General features: G+C 48.7%; 1 protein-coding gene across 2 annotated transcripts in view; it reads right to left on the bottom strand.

Moving 5' to 3' along the window:
- EBNA1BP2 (EBNA1 binding protein 2) overlaps positions 1–19478 on the bottom strand; it is a 119106-nt gene that overhangs the window by 71926 nt on the left and 27702 nt on the right. For both annotated transcript variants that reach the window (XM_030206933.1, XM_030206934.1), the window contains exon 3: positions 16879–16962. In XM_030206933.1, the coding sequence (XP_030062793.1) occupies positions 16879–16962 (84 nt within the window). The remainder of the gene's footprint in view (positions 1–16878; positions 16963–19478) is intronic.

The following is a 19478-nucleotide window of genomic DNA, read 5'->3' as shown; positions in this document are numbered from 1 at the left end:
AATTCACAGTCAAATAATTAACATAAAACTTCTTAAAAAGAACGGTTTTCAGAGCTTTTCGAAACATAGCAAAAATTTGCATTTTTCTTAATTATACAGGAAGAGAATTCCATATTTGTGGAACTTGCCAAACAAACGGTTTTACTTTTCAGTTTGGCAGGACTAGGATAATGGAGTAGAACGTTATCTCAAAGATCTTTAGTCCAAGTGGACTTTTGGACTTAAGCAAGCATATATTCAGGACACTATCCACAAAGAATTTTGTGGACCATAATACAGACTTCAAACTGAATTTGGGCCTCCACTGGTAACCAGTGGAGCTCCCTCAATAGTAGAGAAACTTTGTCACATTTGTGGGCAGAAATCAAACATGCAGCCCAGCACCATAGCCAGGTTGAGGGTGCGGAGAGCGGACTGCCACTGCCAACGGTGCTGGCGCGTATTTTAAATGCAACACATTGTGTGAAAAATAGGCGCCGGCACCATTGTAAGTCCGTTTGGGGGAGCAGCTGCTCCCATGGGGACCCACCTAGCTACGCCTTTGGTATTTTGAATTGTCTAGAGCTTCCTTAAAAGACTTTTAAGGGGGGGGGGGGGGGGGGTCACGTGATGGCACGGAGCTGAATGGACGTCTCTGACACCGACTCCAACCCGAAGGCTAAATCAACGGCGCTTACCGCCCCCCCCCCCCGCCCCCGTAGCAATTCCAACTCAGTCGCTTAAGAATCGGGACGGTGGGAGCAGCCTAGAGAGCACTCGTGGGACCATCTCTGCCGAGTATCAAGAGGGTATGCCCGCTAAGACCCCGCGGGGGAAGAAAAATACCTGTGCTATGCAGTCCAAGATGGCGGCACCCTCGGAGACTCCGTTGGTCGGGCCATTGCCGCCAGAGCTGGTGAGGGAGCTGGCGCAGCAAATCTCTCAGATGTTGGAGGACAAATTATCAAAACTCCAGACATCAGTGGACCAAATCCACGAAGCGTTACAGCGTCAGAGTGCCCACTTGCAGCACGTGGAGAAGCGAGTGTTGCAGTGCGAGGGCACAGCTTTAGGCACGAACGCCCGGTTAGTAGCGCTTGAACAGAAGTGTGAGCAACTAGCGCAAAAGCTGATGACCTTGAAAATCGCAGCAGGCGCAACAATCTCCGGATTGTGGGTATTCCCGAATCAGTTAAAGCAGCGGAACTTCGGAAATTTGTGGAGCAGTGGCTTCCCACTGAGCTAGGCCTGGATCTAGGCAGGAAAGCCCTGCAGGTGGAGAGAGTGCACAGAGTGGGAGCGATGCGAGCTAATGAGAGCAGGCCGCGACAAGTGCTGGCAAAGGTACTGAACTTCACGGATAAGGAAGCAATTTTGCAGGCATACAGAGGTAAATCGGGCCTTGCCTATGAAGGAGGGAAAATCCTACTATTTCAGGATTACTCAGCTATAGTATCCGACCAGCGGAAGGTAATGGGGCGCCACTGTAAAAGACTATACGACAAGGGAGTCCGGTTTGCTCTGCTCTAGCCAGCGAAAGTACGGGTATTACATGAGAATAAAACTATATTCTTCAGTGAGTCGGCAGAGCTGGAAGCGTTTGTGGACAGTCTGAACTAAGAAAGAAGTCATGGAATGGTGCAGTTGTACATGGCAGCGAGTTTTACGAGGATATGTTTGGGATCAGGAGACTTTGTGGGGCTTGTCAACAGAAGTGGAAGGGCTCAGAGGAGGGTTGAATGACATCAGTAGTTAGTCTGCAAACATGAGGCCCACATGGAAAAGGACTGTGGATCTATAAATTGCTGGGGCGTTGCGGAGGAGTGGAGGCCATGACGAGTCTGGAGATCCCTAGCCACGAAGGACTCGGAGATTTAAGTGATCTTGCAATTGGGTGTTCTCTGTTGTGTGTACATTTAGTTGTAGGTTGTTATGTTATTTCATAATGTTAGAAGTAAAGCCTGGTGGAGAATTGCTGGGGGGGAAGGAGGGAGGGAAGGGAAAAGGCGGGAGCAGAAGATGGGAGGAGAGGGAGGGAGGGAAGAGGTTGTTACAAAGGTTGCGTCTGCGAACCGTGAAGGGGCAGACTAGGCGGCAAGGGTGGAAAAAACAGGACTCTAGGTGGCAACAGAGGTGGGGGGAGCAGGTAGAAGTTCTGGGAGTCCAGCTGGGAGGCGCCCAGAAAATACAAGTGATCTTTGCTTGCTTTAATTGGATACTTGAAACACTAAGGGCCAGATGCATCAACCAAACGTTAAAAAATAAGAAACGTAAAAGTGCTTAACGATTTTAAAAAAACGAGGAATGCACTACAAAAACACTCCAGAAATGTTCGGAGCGGTATTGCAAAGTAGGATGTATCACAGCATCGTTAAACCCCTCGTTAATCAGCGCCTAAAGCATGCGCAGAGCAGCCAAGCGTTATGCTGACTGCTCTGCGCATGCCACAAAGGCCCAGCTGTCAAAACAAAAAAAAAACACCCACAAACATGTGTGTTTTGGGAGGGGGCAAAGGCGCTCATCATGAGCGTCCTGTATGGATGGCTTCCCCCCCCCCGCTGCTCCCCGCTCCCCCCCCCCCCCCGCACGAAAAAAACTCCAATTTTAGCAGCCCCAGCCCTGGGCCGGCCCTCCTCCCTTCCTGTGTATTCTCCCACACTAGCTCCGCCTCCTGCCATGCTCCGGTCCCGTGCCCTGCCCCCGCAGCCCCCCCTCCAACGACCCCCCCCCCTTTGCCTTACCGGCCCGTGCAGCGCCTCTCACCTCTTCTGCACGGGCAAGAATAGCTGATCGGCGATTCAGAAGGGGGGGGGGGGGCAAGGCGTCCATACAGGACGCTCATGACAAGCGCCCTTTCTCCCTCCCGATCCTTTTGACGCGTTTTCGCGTAATTTTTTTTTTATGGATTTTGTAAACTTCTAGCAGACAGACAGCCCTAACGAGAGGTACAGACTCTCGTTAGATTTCACGGTGTTTTCCTGCGTTAAACGAATCGGAAAAGGTTAGTGCATGTCATTTCAATGGGATTTGTAGAAGAATTGCTCAGCTAAATTCAGTTTTCGTTAGCTGCTACTGTCGTCGGAAAATAGGCTTTAGTGCATGGAAAGGATAGGAAATTCTTCCTTAAGGGCTCATTTAACGATGAAAAACGTTTAGTGCATCTGGGCCTAAATGGCTAATCTCAAAATAGTGACGTTGAATGTCGATGCAGTATTTTTTTTTTTTTGTTACATTTGTACCCCGCGCTTTCCCACTCATGGCAGGCTCAATGCGGCTTACATGGGGCAATGGAGGGTTAAGTGACTTGCCCAGAGTCACAAGGAGCTGCCTGAGGTGGGAATCCAACTCAGTTCCTCAGTTCCCCAGGACCAAAGTCCACCACCCTAACCACTAGGCCAACTTCCCCGATAAAGTGGACTAAAATATTGAAAGCACTTAAGAGACAGAAAGCCGATGTAGCCATGATACAGGAAACCCATTTAAGCAGAATAGAACATCTTAAATTCAAAAGGGACTGGGTGGGAGAAATATTTTTTGCATCTTATAATGGGAGGCAGCGAGGGGTAGCCATACTGATCAGAAAAACAATAGCGTTTGAATTGCATAAATTATATCAAGACCCAGAAGGGAGATTTCTAATAGTGGCAGCAGCAGGGGTGTTACAGGGCATAAAGGTGGGGCTCTGCAATGTTTATGCGCCTAATGTTTACACTCATAAATTTTTCACCACATTGATAGTCAAATTGGTCACGTTTGACAGTTATCAGCTTATTGTAGGGGGGGATTTCAATGTCACAAGTGATCCCTCAATGGACTGTAAACCCCCCAGAAAAGCGGGAAAAGACCATGATGACAGGGGGGTGAATCTGGTGATGAAGGATTTAGACCTCGTGGACATATGGCATCATCAGCATTTAGATGAAGCTAATTATACCTTTTTCTCTCATCCCCACGGGGCTCACTCACGGCTCAATTATTTATTGGTATCCCACTCAGTGAGTCTGGTTACATCTCAAACGGGAATTGGAGAGCCAGACGTGTCTGATCATGCACCAGTATGGGTGGAGTTGATCTGGGGGAAAAGGGAGGGACCAGCTCACTGGCGGATGAACCAGGCTTATACCAGAGCAGGGATTTCCAAATTTACTTGAGAAAGAGCTGGATGGATTATACAATGGATAACGATGCGCAGTCGGTGAGCCCGAGAATATTATGGGAGGCTGCAAAGGCTGTGCTACGTGGGAAGATTATAGCTTATGTTGCCTCTCAGAACAAGAATCGAGAAAAACAAATAAAAACCCTCACAGTGAAATTGAGAGATGCTCGCAAGGCCCTGATTGGGCTCCCCTCTGAGAGCAATAAAAAGGCATATGCAGAGTGTAGGAAAGAGATACAGGGGATCCTGGATGAATGTTAAGTAGTAGTAGTAGTAGTAGTAGGGTGTGCTTTACAATATTAAGCTATACAAATACAAATTACATCAGTGGGGAAATAAAACGGGCAAACTGTTGGCGTCTTTAGTGAGACAGAAGACATCCAGGACATTTATCAGTAAAATAAGAACGGGGGAAGGGAAAGCCAGTACAACGTTAAAAGATATCCAACGGGAATTTGTGGGTTATTGCTCATCTTTATACAAAGAGGGCTCTTTCTCGGAGGTTAAGTGCATGGACTTCCAAGCGGGGGTTGGGCTTCCTTCCCTGTCGGTGGAGCAGCAGAGAATGTTGAATGCGCCAATACAAGGGAAGGAGGTCCAACTTGTTATCATGCGATTGAAATTGGCAAAGGCGCCAGGCCTGGACGGGTTGGGGGTGGAATATTATAAAATCCTTCAGGATGTGATTGTAGCGCCCTTTATCTCTATGTGTGATAAAGTAAGGGAGGCGGGGACTTTGGGATCGGTACTCAACCACGTACACATTGTGATGCTCCCTAAACCAGGAAAGGATGAGGAATTGGTAGGTTCCTATAGACCTATTTCACTGCTAAACCAGGATGTTAAGATACTGGCGGCAGTACTAGCAGACAGATTGGGGCAGGTGGTTCCCTGTCTGGTCCATTCCGACTGGGTGGGATTCGTTAAGGGGCGATTTGCATCAGCTAATATCTTAAAAGTGAGCCGTATCTTGATGGAGGGAAGAAGAAAGACAGGGGATGCCATCGTGGCCAGCCTGAATGCCGAAAAAGTATTTGACGAGGTGGTGTGGAGGTATATGTTTTGGATAATGGAACGTTTTGGCATTCGTGGGGAGTTCCTGGAATGGGTCAAGGCTCTATATAGTGGCCCAACGGCTCAAATTATAATTAATGATTCTTGTGATTGATCTGAGTGGCAAAAAGATCCAACGAGAGGGTGCCCCACGCTCAGAAGATCTTACGGACTACGCCCATGTTCAGTGACCACTCGTGAGGTTGCACTATCCTGCTCAACCTGTCAGCCAGACTGTTGTTTACGACTGCCAGATAAGTGGCTTCGAGAAAAATGCCATGACGGCGCGCCCAAAGCCACATCTGGACGGCTTCCTGACACAGAGGGCGAGATCCGGTGCCCCCCTGCTTGTTGGTGTAATACATGGCAACCTGATTGTCTGTCTGAATCAATATGATTTGGTTGGACAGCCGATCTCTGAAAGCCTTTATAGCGTTCCAGATCGTTCGCAATTCCAGGAGATTGATCTGAAGACCTTTTTCCTGAAAGGAGCAGGCTCCTTGAGTGTGAAACCCATCTACATGAGCTCCCCACCCCAGGAGGGATGCATCCGTCGTCAGCACTTTTTGAGGCTGAGGAATTTGGAATGGACGCCCCAAGCTCAGATTGGATAGAATCGCCCACCACTGCAGAGAATTCTGGAAGTCAGTGGACAGTTGGATTACATCCTCTAGACCCCCCGCAGCTTGATACCACTGGGAAGCTAGGGTCCACTGAGTGGATCTCATGTGTAGACGTGCCATGGGAGTCACATGAACTGTGGAGGCCATGTGCCCCAGAAGTCTCAACATTGAGCCTGCAAAGAGATGGGAAAATGTGGGATACAAATGCAACAAATAAATAAATAAACATCTGCCGAGCCATGATCTGTTGAGACGCTCGAGCTATGGACACCAGGTACAGGAGGTTGTCTGCCCTTGTCTTGGGAAGATAAGCTCAAACTGTCCTTGTGTTCAATAGGGCTCCAATGAATTCCAACTTTTGCACTGGAGTAAGATGGGACTTTGGGTAACTGATTATGAACCCCAGTAGTTCTAGCACCTGAATAGTCATTCGCATGGACTGCTGAGCGCCTGCCTGCGAAGTGCTCTTCACCAGCCAATCGTCGAGATAAGGGAACACATGCACTCTTGAGTCTGCGTAGCGACGCTGCGACTACCACCAGGCACTTTGTGAATACTTTGGGCGGAGACGACAGACCAAAAGGCAGCACACAGTACTGAAAGTGCTGAGTTCCCAGCCGAAATTGAAGATACTTCCTGTGAGCTGGAAGGATCGAGATATATGTGTAAGGATCCTTTAAGTCCAGAGAGCATAGCCAATCGTTCTCTTGAATCATGGGAAGAAGGGTGACCAGGGAAACCATACTGAACTTTTCTCGAACTAGAAATTTGTTCAGGCCCCTTAGGTCTAGGATGGGACGCATCCCCCCTGTTTTCTTCTGCACAAGGAAGTACCTGGAATAGAATCCTAGCAGCCCCTCTTCCCCTGGTGGAATGGGTTCGACCGCACCAGCCTTTAGAAGGGCGGATAGTTCCTCTGCAAGTACCTGCTTGTGCTGGGAACTGTAAGTATGAGCTCCCAATGGACAATTTGGAGGATTGGATTCCAGATTGAGAGGGTATCCTAACCAGACTATTTGAAGAACCCACTGGTCGGAGGTTATGAGGCCACCTTTGGTGAAAAAATATCAACCTCCCTCCAACCAGCAAGTCGTCCGGTACGGACACTTTTACAGAGGCTATGTTTAACTGTAGCCAGTCAAAAGCCTGTCCCTTGCATTTGCTGGGGAGCAGTATGGGCCTTAGTCGCACGCTGGGGATGAGCCTGGGCAGGCTGCCGAGAAGCAGGAGTGTACCTACACCTAGAATAGGAATAGGGACCACTCCTCTTCCCGCCAAAAAACTTCCTAGATGAGGAGGCAGTAGCAGAAGACGTCCAGTGGGAGAGAGAATCCATAGCATCATTATGTTTCTTGTTTTTTATCAACTAGATCCTCGACTTTTTCACCAAAAAGATTATCCCCCCGGCAAGGAACATCCGCCATTCGCTGCTGGACAGAATGATCCAGGTCAGAGACATGCAGCCATGAGACTCTGCGCATCACTATACCTTGAGCAGCAACTCTAGATGCCACATCAGAAGTGTCAAATGTAACCCTGGCCAGGAAGTTTCGACACGCCTTCTGCTGCCTGACCACCTGGCGAAAAGGCTCGGTCAGCTCCGTAGGGAGTGCATCAACCAAGCTCGACAGTTGTCGTATCGAGTCCCGCAAGTGTACGCTCATGAAGAGCTGGTAAGACTGGATCTTGGCGGCGAGCATAGCAGCCTGGTACGTCTTCCTCCCTACTTGCAATAATGAAGAACCAGAAGGTCCACACCTCACATTAAAATTTCCACGGTAAAGGTAGGGACTGCTTTTATGCATGGGGTCGGAAACGGTAGTGCATCGCATTCACATTATAATAAAAATTAGCTCATTTGCATTCCGTTTTCGTTAGCTGCTACCGAGACAAGAAAATGGCTCGGAGAACCCTTTTGTGCATGTCCCGGTTTACTACTTGCGCGCTAAACTGGCTAGAACCAGTTTAAAAACCACGTTGCTGGCTAGTTAAGTTTAGTGCATCTGGCCCTGAGTCAAACAAAATAAACATTCTACATAGTACAGCAGGTTTTTAACTAGAATGGGGGGAAAGCCGACAATCGCTCAGGAGCACATAGTTCAGTGTAGAGTATCCTTGAGGGATACTATTGAAACGGGACATTTAGGGAATCCCAATAGAGAGGTTTCAACAATGCTGAAAGTAGGATAAAGGATGTACATTAACCCCTTCAATTTCTATGCAGCTTGTAGATCAAAGGAAAAAACACAATTTGAACTGCCTGTATACAAATGCTAGAAGCCTTGAAAATAAGATGGGAAAGTTACAATATATAACTCTAAATGATGAGGTAGGTATAATAGGCATCTCAGAGACTTGGTGGAAAGAAGACAATCGATGGGACCCCTGTACAAGTCGTTGGTGAGGCCCCACCTGGAGTATTGTGTTCAGTTTTGGAGGCCTTACCTTGCAAAGGATGTTTAAAAAAATGGAAGCAGTGCAAAGAAAAGCTACGAGAATGGTATGGGATTTGCGTTCCAAGACGTATGAGCAGAGACTTGCTGACCTGAACATGTATACCCTGGAGGAAAGGAGGAACAGGGGTGATATGATACAGACGTTCAAATACTTGAAAGGTATTAATCCACAAACAAATCTTTTCCGGAGATGGGAAGGCAGTAGAACGAGAGGACATGAAATGAGATTGAAGGGGGGCAGACTCAGGAAAGATGTCAGGAAGTATTTTTTCATGGAGAGGGTGCCCTGAAAAAGGCAGGTACAAATCAAGGCTAATGATCAAATCACCAACTACAACAGCTGTCCTAACCCTTTCCTCCTGGGCAGAAGTTCTTAAAGACATATCCTCGGTGTGTGAGGATAGTACATCCCCTGGTGGGCAGGTCTTGGCTACAGGAATACTTCCTACTTCACCAGGGTGATGCTCTCCTTCTAAGAGACCTCCCTCCTCCAAAGCAGCACACGGGCTGCAGACTGGAGGTTGGACTTCTCTACAACATTCCTGTAGGTTTCCTCTATGTACCTCTCTGTCTCCCTCAGCTCCACCAAGTCTGCTACTGTAGCTTCAAGAAAACAGACCTGTTCTCTGAGAGCTAGGAGCTCTTTGCATTGGGCACACGCATATAATTGCTCACCAACTGGGAAATAATCCACTCAGTGCAAAAGACTGGATAGCACCCATCTCGCTGCTGGACTGCTGATTCCATCTTAGTATTTTTGAGTTTTTCAATCATTTTAAACTTGCTAAGGTATTAAGGATATTAGCCTAATATAAGAGTGTCTTTATTTTATATGGTATATTGTGTGATTTATTTAGTGTTTTCTTTTTAGGAAGTAATGAAATGTAATTAAAACTCTGTAAGAGCACTCCTCGCCTCTTATCCTAAATACAATAACTGACTATAAATGAAGAGTTGTACTAGGGGTTGCCGGGTGTTGGGGAGTGTGGGAGTTATTTGGCAAGAGAAATACATAAGGGAAAATTAGGTTCTTACCTTGGTAATTTTCTTTCCTTTAGTCATAGCAGATGAATCCATTATGAATGGGTTGTGTCCACCTACCAGCAGGGGGAGATAGAGAACACTGTAAACCATAGTGCCTCTAGGACGGCTAGCTCCATCTGCCTCTCAGTATTTTGAAGCTTCCAAAGTAGTGTTAAACTGCAAAGTAGCATAACATGAACTTTCCTCACAGCGAACGAACGCCCCAGAACAGGAGCAATAACACAAAGGAGGGACGAACTCAACCTCCTGTAGTAGACCAGAACTCCTGAAGCCTGTTTTTCAACTTCTCCCAATGAGGGAACATGTCTGCAGGAAAAACTGAACACAAAACAGAGTCAATCAGAGAGGGATCATGGATTCATCTGCTGTGACTAAAGGAAAGAAAACTACCAAGGTAAGAACCTAATTTTCCCTTCCTTGTCATCAGCAGCAGATGAATCCATTACGAATGGGATGTATCAAAGCAATCCCTAGATAGGGTGGGAACAAGCTACACCACGCGCAAGTACTTGTGCTCCAAAAAGCGCATCCCTCCTGGCAGCCACATCCAGCCTGTAATGATGGGCAAAAGAGAGCTTAGAAGCCCAAGTAGCTGCACTACATATCTCTTGAAGAGAGAGTGCTCCCGTCTCAGCCCAAGACAAAGAAATCGCTCTTGTGGAATGTGCCTTAAAGGCGTCAGGCAGAGGCTGGCCAGATAGCAGATATGCAAAAAAATGGCTTCCTTAAGCCAACAGGCTATAGTGGCTTTAGATGCTGGAGACCCTCTGCGAGGACCTTACAATACAAAAAGGTGATCAGAGGTCCTGAAAGTATTAGACATCTGCAGATACTGCAACAGAGCCCTGCGCACATCCAGAAGGCGCAACTGCCCAAAAGATTCCGGAAACTCCTCTCTAGTAAAGGGGGGCAGATAAATAGGTTGGTTTAAGTGAAACGCTGAAACCACCTTAGGCAGGAAGGAAGGCACTGTACGTACTGTTACCCTGGACTCTGAGAATTGCAGAAATGGGTCTCGACATGACAGCGCCTGGAGCTCAGACACCCGTCTTGCCGATGTAATGGCCACCAAAAAGACTGTCTTTAGAGTCACATCCTTCTCCGAAGCTCGCCTCAGTGGCTCGATGGGCAAACACTGAAGAGCCTTTAATACTAGCCCCAGGTTCCAAGCCGGACAAGGAGCCCGCACAGGGCGTCGGAGCCGAAGCACCCCTCTAAGAAACCGTGCAAGGTCCGGGTGCGCAGCCAGGGAGAGGCCAGTGACCTTCCCCCCGAAAACATGCCCAGGCTGCCACTTGAACACTTTGTATACCATCCTGCAAAAAGTCAAGAATCAGCGAGACAGAAGCCCGCATGGGTGTTATCGCTTTAGAAACACACCAAGTCTCAAACTGGCGTCAGATCCGAGCACAGGCAACGGAAGTGGAACGCTTGCGGGCCTGCAAAAGAGTGGAGATGACCTTGTTAGAATAGCCCTTGTCTCTCAATTGCGCCCTCTCAATAGCCATGCCGTAAGACCAAAGCAGCATGGATCCTCCATGGTCACCGGGCCCTGCATCAACAGGTTCGGTACCAGAGGCAAAGGAAGGGGAGCCTCCACCAGCATCCGCTGGAGGTCCACTTACCACGGCCGCCTGGGCCAATCCTGGGCAATGAGAATCACCACTCCTTGATGCAGCCGAATTCGCAGGAGTCGTCGCCCTATTAAGGGCCAAGAAGGAAACACATACAGGAGGCCCGGGGGCCAGGGTTGAGCCTAGGCATCCAACCCCGCCGAGTGAGGATCTCTCCGTCTGCTGAAAAAGGACGGGACTTTGGCATTTGTGCTTGAGGCCATAAGATCTGCTACGGGCGTTCCCCATTTGGCACAGATCTGAAGGAACACTTCGTCTGCCAGTTCCGACTCCGCAGGGTCGATTTGATACCTGCTTAGAAAATCGGCTTGCACGTTGCTCTGACCTGCTATGTGAGCTGCTGATAGAAGCTGCAGATGTAGCTCGGCCCAGTGGCATATCTGAGCGGCCTCTGCGGCCAACGTTTGACACTGAGTGCCGCCCTGTCGATTTATGTAGGCCACTGCTGTCGTGTTGTCCGACAGAACTCTGACAGCCAGTCCCTCCAGAGTCTTGTGAAAGGCCAGAAAAGCCTGGAATATCGCTCTCAGTTCCAAGCGATTGATGGACCACCCCGTTTCCTCGGGTGTCCACAGACCCTGGGCATAGCTTCCCTGGCAATGTGCTCCCCAGCCCTTCAGACTGGCATCCATTACCACCAGGCACCAATCGGGAAGCGCTAACGGCATTCCTCGCCACAGCATGCTGTCTGAGAACCACCACTCCATACTGAGTCGGGCCGCAGGGAGCCACGTGAGTCTGCGTTGATAATCCTGGGACATAGGAGACCATCGCTGAAGCAAGGCAATCTGCAGAGGTCTCATGTGCACTCTCGCTCATGGCACCACTTCCAAGGTGGCCGTCATCGACCCCAACAGCTGGACAAAGTCCCAAGCTCACGGGCGAGGCATGCTCAGGAGCAGACGGACCTAATTCTGAAGCTTGCACCGCCTTTGGTCGGGTAGAAAGACAAACCCTGAGGCCGTGTCGAACCGGACCCTCAAATATTCTAGAGATTGAGAGGGGGTCAGGTGACTTTTGGGTATATTGACGACCCAGCCCAGTGATTGCAGTACTGAGACCACTCTGGCTGTTACATGACGACTTTCTTCTTCAGAGTCCGCTCTGATGAGCCAGTCGTCGAGGTACGGGTGAACCCGGATAACCCCTCACCTAAGAAACGCAGCTTCTACCACCATTACCTTGGAAAAGGTTCGGGAAGCTGTGGCGAGGCCAAAAGGCAAGGCCCGAAACTGAAAATGTTTTCCCAACACTGCAAACCGGAGGAACCGTTGGTGTGGGGGGCCATATAAGAATGTGCAAGTACGCTTCTTTTAGGTCCAGAGACGTGAGGAATTCTTCTGGCTGTACTGCCGCAATGACGGAGCACAGGGTTTCCGTTTGAAAATGCTGCACTCTTAGTGACTCGTTGACTTTCTTTAAGTCGAGAATGGGCCGAAAAGACCTGCCTTTTCGCGGCACCACAAAATAAATGGAGTAACGACCGCAGCCATGTTCGGCGGGAGGCACAGGGATCACCGCTCCAAGGTGCAACAAGACTTGCAAGGTCTCCTCTACCGCCGCCTGTTTGACGGCAGTGCCGCATTGGGACTCCACAAACACGTCTCTCACCGGGGCACCGAATTCCAATCGGTAACCTTCTCTGATCAGGTCCAGGACCCACTGATCTGAGGTAATCTTGGTCCACTCCTCAAGAAAGAGGGAAAGGCGTCCTCCTACAGCTGTAAAGGAGGAATGGACAAGCGTCCCATCATTGTGGAGGACGGCCCCGAACTCCTGGCCTTGAGCCTGCCGCTGCGGAGTGTTTGTCCGAGCGAAAGGAGTTCCTCTGCTGAAAGCGGGCACGTTGAGTAAACCCAGCAGAGCGCCCCGGGCGATACCTTCTAGCTTCACGGAAGCGAGGTCTGGAGGAGGAGGGAACCACTTGACCCTTGGAAGAAGGCCGTGGCCTATCCTCAGGTAACCGCTGGGGTTTAGCATCCCCCAGGTCTTTAACAATCTTCTCCAACTCCTCTCCAAATAACAGAAGGTCCAGAAAGGGCAACTTCACCAGCCTTTGCTTAGAGGCCATGTCAGCCGCCCAATGCCGTAGCCATAGAAGGCGGAGAGTGGACACAGCCACAGACATCTGTTTAGCTGAAGCGTTGACCAAATCATAGAGGGCGTCAGCTAAAAATGACAAGGCCGACTCCATTCGCGGTGCAACCTGAGCGAGGGAATCCGCACCATCCACGGGCTGTTCCACTGCCTGTTGTAATCAAGAGAGGCAGGCTCGAGCAGCATAAGAACTGCAAACAGACGCCCTTAAGGCTAGGCCCGAAATCTCAATGGACCATTTCAGTGCTGATTCCAGCCGCCGGTCCTGAATGTCCTTCAGGGCGACCCCTCCCTCTACTGGGAGGGTGGTCTTTTTTTGTCACCGCCGAGACTAAGGCATCCACTTTAGGCATCCCAAAATGGGCCAAGTGCTCCTCACTCAGAGGGTAAAGATGCCCCATCGCCCTGGCCACTTTCAAGGGCCCCTCGGGGTCAGCCCATTGAGCAGAAATAAGCTCTTGGATGGAGTCATGCAAAGGAAAGGCAAGAGCAGGCTTCTTAGTACTCGCCATCCTCGGATTACCAGAGGAGGCCTCGCCTTGAACAGGGTCATCAATACAGAGGGCCTGTAAGGCATCAGAGATAAGTACTGGCAGCTCATCGCGGTGGAAAATCCGAACCGCAGTGGGATCATCCAGATCCAGTGGCAAACCGGCACCTTCCTCTGGCTCTTCAGACCACGAAGGCCTGCTAGATCCCTCAGAGTCCCCACAGCCTGACCACGGTGGCGGGGGGGTGTGCACCACTCTCTCATGGGGAATTTACCCGTCTATGCTTATCGTGCATCCAACGCTCAGGGGCATCCACGTCTGACATCAACCCCTGGCCATCATCAGTCGGAGGGGGACCAAGTAACAATGCAGCGTCAGACACCTGCAGCAGAGTTCTCTTCAGCATGAAGGCTTTATGTAAAATAAGCACAAACTCGGGGGAGAACAACTCACCCTGACCTCCCGTCTCCGAATTAGGAGCCACAGGGAACGGAGCTCCTCTGGTAGTCTCGACCCCCCCCCCCCCCCCTCTGCTCTCAGACTCCTCCGCAACTGCGGGGGTCGAGCCATGCGGCGCTTCCAAGATGGCGCCTGCTGCCAGCTCCATCGAGCGAGAAGAATCATCGCTCGCCATGCTCGTACTGGCTCTACCGTCTAAACAGCACGTTTTACAGAGCCCCACTGCTGATCTGTGCTTGCCACAACGGGAACAGCGCTTAACTTCTTCAGCAGCCATCGCCGAAAAACGGTGGAATAAAATTCAAAATGGCGGCTTTGCTCCCAAATCACCCCGATCGGAATGCCGTCTGCGGGCCCTCCCCGGAGAAGCTGAGTACTGCTCTTACCGCCAAGGACCGAGTCCACAAGCTCCGTCATGCTGCACAGTGAAGAAATATACTGTCACTTGCTTGAAATACAGGTCAATGGCTCAGGGCTCAGGCTAAGAGCTAGGCCTGTAAGAATTAGAGATCACCTTTGACACAGTTACATTTCACTGTGGCAAGTGCTGAAATGAGGTAATTGAGAGCTGACAGAGGGTGGGGGAAATCTACTCTGTAAACAATCCTGAGACTGGCACCTATAAGACATCATGAACAAGATTGTTGTGGTTATGTAGAGATAGTACTGGGTCAGCTGCACCCTGGGTGAGAACATCCAAAGGAAGGGGCTAGGGGAAGGTTTGGGGAATATGTAAAATCATCTCACAAGATGCGCTCTGAGCATATCTTGTTTATACTTAGAGCTTGATAGCATGTGAAGTCATTCTGATCAACTGATAAGGGCCAAGAACTCTGGTGACAAAGCTGGGGTCCACTGGAATCAATGGGGTTGAAATAGTATATAAGGAGCAGTCTGAGGGGTATTAGATCAGAAGACTTCAGAAGACTCCAGAAGGCCAGAGAGAGAGAGAGAGAGGACGTGTCGTGTAATGCTGCTCCACCATATGACTGCCTGATTTGCCTGTACTACTGTTGGTGAGATTGTAATAAACTATCTTCTTATATCCTAGCAAGTCCTTCTGATTATGGAGTTTGTTAATTCCTAGACTGTGTAAAGAGCAGTCTGGGGAGGATGAGGTCAGAGTAATTGGTGGGAACACGCAAATTATTAACATTTTGGTGAACCCCGAACGTGTGCCTTAAGCAGCCCACCTTTGCTGATGCATGCTGGGATATAATCTGTATCTATCTGCTGGGAAACTCCTTCTTTGCTTTCCTTTAAAAAAAAAATTCTTTTTCGTTCTGTTTCAGTTACATGAACAGCAGGCAATCTAATCTAACTATAAATAACTCTACAAAATACTGGAACATCTCTTGCTAGTCTTAACTTTACTTGTTTTAAAACCTTTGCTCCATAGTAGTTTTTTTCTAACCTTTTCAGCTCCTGGCAGTATATCTCTTTTCTTTCCTAACTCAAGGTTTCGTCTGGGACAATTGCCAGAGTAAAATCGTTTATACAATTTACCCTGCATGCTCCGTTCACAGAGATTACAGAAGCAGAATTGTCACACTGAGTTTAAAACTCATTTTTTGTGTGCTTTCGGCTCTATCCTGACAGACCTGTAAAAATTTGGCTTACTTTCCTGTTACTTACTGTCCTTGTACAAAGCTGTGGGTTTCTCTTAGGGTCTCTCTTTTTTACAGACAATTGCTGCGACCCTAGGCCCCTTTGTGAATACTAACAAGTGGTTTTTGGGTTTGCCTTCATTCAGGTACTACCATTTTAGCTGACAATTACGTTTTTTTAGAGGTTTTGAAGTGATTAAACTGCAAGGGTTTTTCTTTTTCCGGTGTAACGATTCACCAAGGGTTTTGTCCGGTCTACATTTGACTGAGGGATTTGTCCGGTCCATTGACCGAGGGTTTTTTCCCGGTTAAGGGTTAACCGAGGGTTTTTTCCAGTTCAAGGTGAACCAAGGGTTTTTTATGATACAGGTATTCTTTAGTGACTGCGCCTTCAGTGTCCTGTAATGGCTTCTACTGCGAGAGGTTATAGTTGATGGACGCATTAATTAATAACTCAGGTTTGGACTGCGGAGTCTGCTAAGTACCTTGACTCATACATATACATATTGAAGTTTTTGTCTGAGTACATATTGAAAGTTTTTTTGTTTTTGTCCGGTTCATCTAAAAGCCTCAGAAATAGCAGCGCTGAAAAGCACGTGTTTTTTTTTTAACGCTGTGAGGAATGTTGGAGGCAAACAGCTACAGAGGCACTCCGGAGGCAGAAGAGGGTGGGAAAGGGTGAACCTATATATCTGCATCCACACAGGGGGGAGGGTAAGGCAGGAAAAGGGCGAACCTATTTGCCTTTAAAGTGGGCTCCACTTAGCCACAACACCCCTGCTACAACTGGCACAAGCACAGGAGCCACCTCAGGCAGAATCTCGAAGGAGCTGAACAAGCTGCGTCCAACCCTGCTGGGAGATAGAGAAATACTGAGAGGCAGATGGAGCTAGCCGTCCTAGAGGCACTATGGTTTTCAGTGTTCTCTATCTCCCCCTGCTGGTAGGTGGACACAACCCATTCGTAATGGATTCATCTGCTGCTGATGACAAGGAATTGGGCTATAATCACAGACAACGAAGGGACAGAGGGGCTATGAGGCTCCAGAACAGTGATACTGAGAGACAGTGTGATACATTGCTAAATAAGCAGAATACAACGGAGAAGGTCAAAGTACACAACAAAGCAATCCCGGAAAAAAAGCACATAAAAACATAAGTATATTTTAGGACTGTAATACAACAGAACTGAGAGGACAAACAATTCCCATTTTTCCTGTGTACACAAGGCCAGCATTTGGGACTGAATATGTAAATTGTCTCTCTTCCAATACACTTACCACACTGTTTACAGCTGCCTTTTTCCCTTCCAGTATGACATTTAGGCCTGGTTTTAATACTCCCTTGGAAAAAGCATCTTGAAGCTGCAGAGGAAAAAAAAAAAAAACAAATGATATTCAAAATGTTATTATTAAAGATTCTGTTTATTGGAGTTTTTTTTGGACAAAACAATATAAACCAGAAATACATATCGTAAGATTCAATAATCACAATTTCATTTACAGGATAAAACCTTTAGATCTAAGACCTTGAATCTGATAATCTTAGATATATATTACTAACCCCCCCCCCCCCAACTATCTATCTGTCTATATATATCTACTATAATAAAAAGCACCTCCAATGTTCTGAAGCTGACTCCGTGGCAGTGAAGGTTTGAAGAGTTCGTGCTACGTGGAACGCTGTATCCATCTCCTGTCCTGACGTCAGCGTGCTTCCTGGTTCGTCACAAGCAGCACTGACCAACCACAGGATACCAGCACGAGGCACAACCTCAACGTCTGTAGCCTTCCCTTCGAGTTCATTCCCTCAGAGTCCTGCCCTCGCGGAAAGAGGAAATGACGTCAGAAGGCGGGACTCTGAGAGAACGAAGTCAAAGGGAAGGCTAGAGATGGGCAGGGCTTTCAAATACACAGCCGCTTCAACGGAGGTAATCAGGGGAGCAAGGGAGAGAGGAGAATCGCTGGGTGGCTGGGCAGGGGAGAGAGGAGAATCGCTGGGTGGTTGGAAAGGGGGCAGGGGAGAGAGGAGAATTGCTGGGTGGATGGAAGGGGGGGCAGGGGAGAGAGGAGAATCCCTGGGTGGCTGGAAGGGGGAGGCAGGGGAGAGAGAAGAATCGCTAGGTGGCTGGAGGGGGGGCAGGAGAGAGAGGAGAATCGCTGGATGGCTGAAGGGGGGGCAGGGGAGAGAGGAGAATCTCTGGGTGGCTGGAGAGGGGGGCAGGGGAGAATCGCTGGGTGGCTAGAGGGGGCAGTGGAGAAAGGAGAATCACTGGGTGGCTGGAGGGGGGCAGGGGAGAGAGAAGAATCGTTGGGTGGCTGGAGAGGGGGGCAGGGGAGACAGGAGAAACACTGGGTGGCTGGAGGGTAGCAGGGGAGAGGAGAATCGCTGGGTGGCTGGAGGGGGGGCAGGGGACAGAGGAGACACACTCGCACTCAGCAGTCTCACTCTCTCTCTGTCACACACACACTCGCACATTCGCTCTCTCTCACACACAGTCACTCTCAAACACACTCTCTGAAACATACACACTCCGAGGAAAACCTTGCTAACGCCCGCTTCATTTCTGTCAGAAACGGGCCATATATATATATAAAGTTCTGTGAAATCTGTTAAGTACTTGGCTATGAGCTGTAGCAGAGATGGAAGTATGGAAGCTAAATATAGGTACAAAATAGCAAGAAATGTTTTCTGCCTTTTAGGATATTGACGAGCAGTCCAGGCTTCCCAAATCATTAAAGCGTGTAGCTACTTCTCCAGGTCCAAAATGATGGAGGGGTATCTTGTATCCAGTGGCTGAGGATACATTTCTTTCCTACAATAAAGGCCTTCCCCAAGAACAAATTTTCCCCCTGCCCTAGGAATCCCAAAAGCGAAGCTCTATGAAATAAGTCACCCTCAAATGAGAAAGACACATCATGTCCCAGGATTCGCTGAAGATAAGCTATAGGTGCTCTCCAAAAAGTGACCAGGCAAACCTCACCTTCACCAGCCACCCAACTATCTACATGCCTAATAATCAAATCACCAACTGGAACAGCTGTCCTAATCCTTCCCTCCTGGGCAGACGCTTCTGGTGACACATACTCAGTGAGAGAGAATATTGCATCCCCTGGTGAGTAGGTCCTGGCTACAGGATTAGTTCCTATTTCACCAGGGTGATACTCCACTTTTAGGAGGCCTCCCTCCTCCAAGGCATCTAGTCAGAGAAATGTATCTATTAGTCTATATCAGGGGTAGGCAATTCCACTCCTCGAGAGCCTCAGGCGGGTCAGGTTTTCAGGACATCCACAATGAATATGCAGGAGATAGATTTGAATGTACTGCCTCCTTGGTATGGGAAAATTAGGTTCTTACCGTGATAATTTTCTTTCCTTTAGTCATAGCAGATGCAGCCATTACAGATGGGTTGCGTCCATCAACCAGCAGAGGGAGATAGAGAGCACACTTTTTTCAGTGCCTCATACCAGCTTGCTCCACTGCCTCTCTTCAGTATTTGAAGCTTCCAAAGCAGTATGGCAAACCGCAATGGGAATAACATAAGCTTTCCTCACAGCGAACGATGGCCCTACAACAAAGGGCATTAACTCAGAATGGAGGGAATGAAACATCCTCCTGGAGGGCATAAACTCATCCTCCACTGAGACATAACTGGAGGGAATAAACTCATCCTCCCGGAGGGAATAAACTCATCCTCCAAAACATGAAACTGGAGGGAATTAAGTCATCCTCCTTTAATTGAACAAGAATCCTGAAGACTGTTTTCCGACTTTCTCCCAAGGACGGAATCTCCAGGAAACACGAACAGAACCTGAAACAGATTTACAGCAGATAGCATCAGACAGGGAGGGATCATGGCTGCATCTGCTATGACTAAAGG

This window comes from Microcaecilia unicolor, chromosome 6 (genome assembly GCF_901765095.1).
Source record: "Microcaecilia unicolor chromosome 6, aMicUni1.1, whole genome shotgun sequence".
NCBI classification, from domain to species: Eukaryota; Metazoa; Chordata; class Amphibia; order Gymnophiona; family Siphonopidae; genus Microcaecilia; species Microcaecilia unicolor.
The sequence above is the reverse complement of the archived record's forward strand: the minus strand, read 5'-3'. Positions and strand labels throughout refer to the sequence as shown.